At 40.4% G+C, this 6,240-nt stretch overlaps 1 protein-coding gene across 3 annotated transcripts in view; it reads left to right on the top strand.

Annotated features, from left to right (window-relative positions):
* The first annotated feature begins 3,060 nt into the window (after positions 1–3,060).
* LOC123987296 (butyrophilin-like protein 1) overlaps positions 3,061–6,240 on the top strand; it is a 208,732-nt gene continuing 205,552 nt past the window's right edge. For 2 of the 3 annotated variants that reach the window (XM_046076048.1, XM_046076050.1), the window contains exons 1-2: positions 3,061–3,521; positions 4,430–4,630. In XM_046076048.1, coding sequence (XP_045932004.1) covers positions 4,534–4,630 — 97 coding nt within the window. In that variant the 5' untranslated portion in view covers positions 3,061–3,521; positions 4,430–4,533. Of the gene's footprint in view, positions 3,522–4,330; positions 4,631–6,240 lie in introns of those variants that run through there. The other variant, XM_046076046.1, reaches the window with a different exon arrangement.

The raw sequence follows: 6,240 nt of genomic DNA, 5'->3' as shown, positions 1-6,240 counted from the left end.
GCCACTTCTTTTCTCCCCCACTCTTACTATTTTTATTTTTCCAACACAACTCATCTTCTTTGCTTTTTCCATCTGTACTTCATTATTACATCCTACCAGTAGATTTCCATCTCCCAAAATTCTTGCATACTTCACTTCTCCTACCTTTTCTCTTATTATTTTAGTTAACTTAAGTGGATCCATTTTTTTTACTCCTCCTTCTCCCTCAAATCGTACCACTACATTAAGCAATCTTATTTTAGGTTCCTTCCCTTCATCTTCTTCACTTTCCGTCCCATTTGAACTAACACAACCTTTTTTCTTTTTACGACTAGCCTCCTTCTTATCCCTATGCATTCTCCCTACTTCCTCCCAATCACTTTCCCTCCTCTCTTCACTACCATTTCCCTCTGCCTCACTGTAATCCCATAACATCCACCTGTCTCCCTGCCATCCCTATCCAGGTTATTGATTTAATGAGCAACCAGAAGCTGTGAAATAGCACCGCTACCGGACCTATACAGGCCGTCGGCCGATGCTATCCCACACCACCTCTTAATCGACTCACCAACCAACAAACTGGCACTTCGTTCTCCACCCAGTGCAAAATTCAGACAGACCACAGTACTCGTTTTTCCGGAGTGCCGATCAAAACCCGACAAAAAACTGGATTCTGGTCTCGGAGCTCTTCAGGCTAAGATACCAGACCCAAACACAAACACAAACACCATGACCACTGCACTCTTTAAGAAGCGCACACTCACCGTTTTCTTCAACCTACTATACAACAAACAAAGGGGACTTATATATTGGCTGATCAGACCAGTTTTGACACACAGGGGAAGACTGACAACAACAACACTACATCATAACTACAAACACAACAAAACTTATGTAAAAACTTATTCCACAAGAAATGTACATTTAGTTAACCTTAACTCAAAAATACTCAAATATAATATAAATCTAAACCCCAAAATATCTAAGGAGAGAATAAAGCCACCCCCCAGACATAGCAAGCAGTGGTAGTGTCCAATCAGGCCACCTCTCCTATAAAGCTGCTCCTGCTCCGAGCACCAACCCTTTAAGCCAGCAGACTTCCTGGATCTCTCCCGGGTGTGGCATCCAACACTGGTAAGCTCAGAAACAAGAATCATAACAAAATGACAATCCAAAAATAACTAATGGTGTGCGCTCCAAAAGATGCTTCTGTATAGTAAACTAAAGTAAAGTATGTGAAATAAACTAAGTGTCCTGTAAGTTTATTTGTAACCAAATAAATATTTACAACAAATGTCTAATGTGTATGAAGGTATATAAACTAATCCTAAAGAACACAACATAAACTCAGTGCATGAGGTTACCGCTCTTCATCTGGTTGTGAGGCCATCACAATGAGAGAAAGTTGGTCATTCTGATTGGTCAGTAGTCAGACTGTCGATATTGGCTAAATCTTAAAAATGGGACACCTGGAATCATGTAGTGCACTTCCATAAAGCTGCAGGACTCACAAGAGATCAAAGTCTGCAAAGAGGCCGAGAAATCCTGACTTTTAGTCTGTGTCCGAGACATGATGACACAAAATAATGATGTTCGAAGTCTCTTCTTCGAAGTTTACTGCTCTACTAGTGGGTACTAGTATAAGTGGTAGTAACTATTGAGTGTCCATTATGTAGCAAGTAGTGAATGAGAGAACAAGGGAGTGATTTCAGACACAGCTTAAGTCCCTAGTATGGGTCAAACTCCAAAAACACTGCGTCCATTCATTTCCTAGAATAGTCTTTTGTTAGGCAGCCTCTGTTTAGTAAACAGACACATCTTTCAAACTCCACACCTCCAGTTTGTAACCCAGACTTTCTGTTATAAACGTGTCGTCTCCAAGGCCAAGCTGAGATAATCTTGATGCCATCACCATCATCAACATACACTTCTCTAAAAGACTTGCTCAGTATTTTTAATTTACCCTCGTGATCTCTGCTCTCATTCCAGGAAGGGGTTGGGGGGCTGCGTCTACATCCCATTGTTTTCAGGTCATTTCTGAGAAGTGTTAACATTACAAATAAAATGATCTTCAGGTGTATAATGATCCTTTCCTCCAAATCAAACTAACTCATATTTCTGAGGAACCAAACCAGGGTGTGCTCGCTGCCTGAGGTGATTGAGTTTTTTGAATGCAGTCGTCTGGATTTGTCCGCTACCTGAAAACAGTTCAGAGGTTTAACATTAGTTCTGTCTGCTCAGTACATGCAGCATCAGTTACATCCTGCCTGGAAGAGTTTTTGATTTTGTGTGTATTTTTCCTCAGCTGAACTGAGGGTCTATGAGGATTGAGGGTGTTGTGTGTTGCACAGATATAAAGATATAAAGCTCTCTGAGACAAACGGGAGCTTTCTGGCTCCATAAATAAACTAATCATGACTAAAGCTTGAGGTGTGTAGCTCATGAACACTAAAAAAGGCAACACTGGGATTGAACCTTTGACCTTACCGCTTCTCCGGCCACTAACCAGCGTACTTTCATGTGGTTACAGTTGACTTTTTTTAAAAAGAAAGAGAACAGAAACCACATTATTTCAAAATAGTGTCCAGTAAAAATATGGAGCTGTCATTCCCTGAGGCTCCATCCAAACTACTTTGTCTTAATTTAAAAAATGGAGTTTTAAAACAAAACAAAGATGATCTCCGTCCACACCAGAGAATATCACAGAGAATATCTGAGAATATCACACTTGATGATGAATGAGTGTTATTTGCACGGTACAAAATATGTTAATAAAAATATGAAATCCAAAACTCTGTCAGTAGCACCATGTGTCTGCTTTGCATGACTTATAAGACCCAATCAGAGAGCCAAATGTGAATGGCTGCATCGTCGTGTCCAATGGCCTGGGGCTAGTAAAAATGTACGTTGGGCAAGTTGATTGGCCAGTTGTACCTGTGGGTGTCTTAAAGTTCCCAATGTCGCCCGGTTGCTCTGCCCCATTGGTTTAAGGAGTTTGCTGATGAACACATAGCTTGACTTTTTGCTGAAGTAGCTGCTAACTGCTGCTAACTAGCCGCCATTCTTTAATTAGCTCATTTAGCCGTGCACCTGGGGAGCGGGGAGCACAGGTTTACAGGACCCAGAAGGGAAAGACAGGACTTGAACAGGACCGAACACAGCCTCAAAGACCAACAGGGAATATAGTAACGAGGTGATTTACAGAGTTTCATGATGGACAGATGGCTTTTGCTTTTTGCTAAACCGCTAACTGCTGCTAATTGTATCTGTCTGTTAGTTGGCTCGGTTAGCCGTGCAGCTAGCGGTCCTATTAGCTGACTGCCAAGAGCCAAACCCAGCAAAAAAACCCACTTCGGCACTGTATCCCCTATCATCAAACTGGTCTCTGTTGGCCTCAGAGGCTGTGCTCGGTCCCGTTACGGTCGCAGTGATCAGTCACTAGGATCTGGGACCAGTCTGCACAGAGTCTGCATGAAGGGGTTGGGGAGCGTAATGCAAATTCATTGCTATTGGCAACTGTAAACTCTAATCAATATATCAATGTAAGTCCCTTCTTTATCTTTGTTTATAAATACACAGAAGCAAAAAGCACTCAGCTTTCTGTTTCATAGAAAAATCAAATCAAAAAAATCTATTAAAATATTTTAAATGTTATAAGAGGAAAATTAATTTGTTCTTCACTGTTTGAATGAATCATCACAATACAATTAATGAAGTAAAAGTGTTATGGATGACGAAATATTACATGGGACACTGCAAATGACTTTTGATCTGGTAGTATTACTTCTGCAAATGTGTGTGTGTGTGTGTACGAGTGTGGGTGTGTGTGGTTGTGTGATTTTTCTGAGCTTCTGCTTCTGAAACAAATGAAAGAAAGAAATGTGAATAACTTTGGCTGCAGATATTTCTAATGAAACACTGTAGAAAGTCAGTTTTACTGTTCATCAAATAACTTTTCAGAGCATCACCTTACTAACGAATCACATTTGTGTTCAACTCTGATTTTGGAACAGGGAACACTGTAGAACAAACATAAAGGATTCTATTGATTATTGACTTTACAGAAACATGCATAAACAGCACTTGATAAAGTTGTTGCCTGCTGTAGTTTGGTAGCTTTTGTTGAAGGACATTTAATTAATGATTCTGTAGAAACTGACCCTGAGAGTTTTTGTTCCTGTTGATAAAGGACATGTCAGGAGTTGAAGAGACAGTGTGGATTAACAGTGAAGCTGAAACTGTGCAGTGAACATGTGTCTGAATGTCCCTGTAGTTATTTATTTTCATAAACAGCTTTAATGATTTAGCGTGAAGATAAAGTCCTGCTCTGGGGGAGAATTTTGACAAGCTGAATTGTTGTTCTGCAGAATTCATGAGTCATAGTTAATGGATGTGGAGATTATACTTTTATTCTGAAGGATTTGTACCGGAAGTTTTGTTGTTATTGCAGCTTGCAGATTTGCGCAAGTTTAGAAACCGAAAGTGTTTCTGATGAGCCAATCAGCCATCAGAGGTCTCTGCAGCTTCTCTAAATAGAGATGTTAGAGTGCTGCGATGTTCAGTCCTCAGCAGACATCCACAGCCATGGAGCTTCTTCCTCTCCTGTGTCTCCTCCTGAGCTGCTCTGCAGGAACGTCTGCTGATCAAAACGGTAAGAAACATGTAAACATGCAGGAGTCTGGAAACAGTATATGAAAAAGGCTGCTAGTTTAGTAGAAATCCTTGGAATAATATATGTGTAATAATAATTGAGTACGGATCAATATTAAATCATCATCCTGTACAAAACATGTGATTTGATTACAGCATCTTTCTGCTTAATTACAGAATTAATTATATTCTGTAACAGACCTGCTCAGTATTTGTGTTAGTATTCATGTTTAGAGCTGCAGAGGTGGTTTATAACTTCCGACGTGGCGTCATTACTTCTGCAGGTGGGTGGGGGTGTTGGGGGGGTGCAGGGCGTCGTCTCCATCCTGTGGTGAGAAAGCAAAGCACGGATGTGTTGGGGACTAATCTTTATTTCCGAGAATCTCTTCTTCTTTCAAACCTGATTGGTTGTTGCACCGTTGCTCTGGTTACTCTGATTATGAAACACAAGTGTGTCCGCTGATGTGAAGGTTTTTTAAAAAAAAAAAAGCTAAAGTAGAAACCACAAGCAAAAAGAAATTCACGTTCCCCACCTGCACTGAATTCAGATGCAGGCAGTCAAGCAGAATATTCACATCATTGTCTCTCTGTCTGCCGAACGTTATATTAATAGATGCAAGTGCAATAAAACAAAAAAACATAGTCTCAATCATAAACATAGGTATCATTTACACTGGGGACCCTGGGGACATGTCCCCACCACTTTTTGAAATGGCTGATTTGTCCCTAAAAAAGGTTTATTTGCACATTAAGAAAACATGCAATTAAAATATAGACAAAACAGTTGTGCATGTCCAAAAAAAGCAACTTAAGCTGAAAAAAACAAGCTAATGATTATAAAATAACTCGTAACTTCTTGATACAGTTTCTTTTTGGCCAAGTTTTCTGTTCTCTCCTTGTGAACATGAAAAAAGAGGAGGGAAGACTGAATCATGCCTACATGTGTGTTGCCTCAGCAGGGATGATATTAGCTACATGAGAAAAGTGGATTTACAGTAGAAACAGATCTGAAAGCAGCACAGACTGCCTGAGAGCTGCACTGACTTAGATTCTGTTATATTTATATATTGAAATGTCACATGCCGCCTGAATTTTTGCGTTTCCTTTTACATAAATAAAAACATTTCCACTAAATTGGTGCAGAAACATTCACCAGAATGCAGGAAACAAAGTGTTTAATGATCAATATTTCCTGGGGGAGGTCCCACCAGACCTCATATATCTTGGCAGTGAGGATATCATTAAAACACTGTTCAGGGATCTTTTCGTCTCGTTCTCCTGAACCTAATATGGTGGATCGTGATATCTCGCGAGCTAAGTGTCTCTTCACACCCCTAAACTGAGCCCCTATGTCCCCACCACTTTTCACGCAATGTGTTGGTCATATACACCTGTCCCTTTTTGAAATGGCTGATTTTGTCCCCTTTAGTTTTTAGTCCAATTCAGTTTTATTTATATAGCGCCAGTTTATATCAAAAATCATCTCATTGCATTTTACATATAGAGCAGGTCTAGATTGGCAGAAACCTCGAGCACAACCATGACTCAAGGTGGGCGGACATCTGCCTCGACCGGTTGGGAGGGGGGGGGGGGGGGGAGGGGGGGAGAAAA

Source organism: Micropterus dolomieu, linkage group LG18, assembly GCF_021292245.1.
Source record: "Micropterus dolomieu isolate WLL.071019.BEF.003 ecotype Adirondacks linkage group LG18, ASM2129224v1, whole genome shotgun sequence".
Taxonomy (NCBI): domain Eukaryota; kingdom Metazoa; phylum Chordata; class Actinopteri; order Centrarchiformes; family Centrarchidae; genus Micropterus; species Micropterus dolomieu.
The sequence above is the reverse complement of the archived record's forward strand: the minus strand, read 5'-3'. Positions and strand labels throughout refer to the sequence as shown.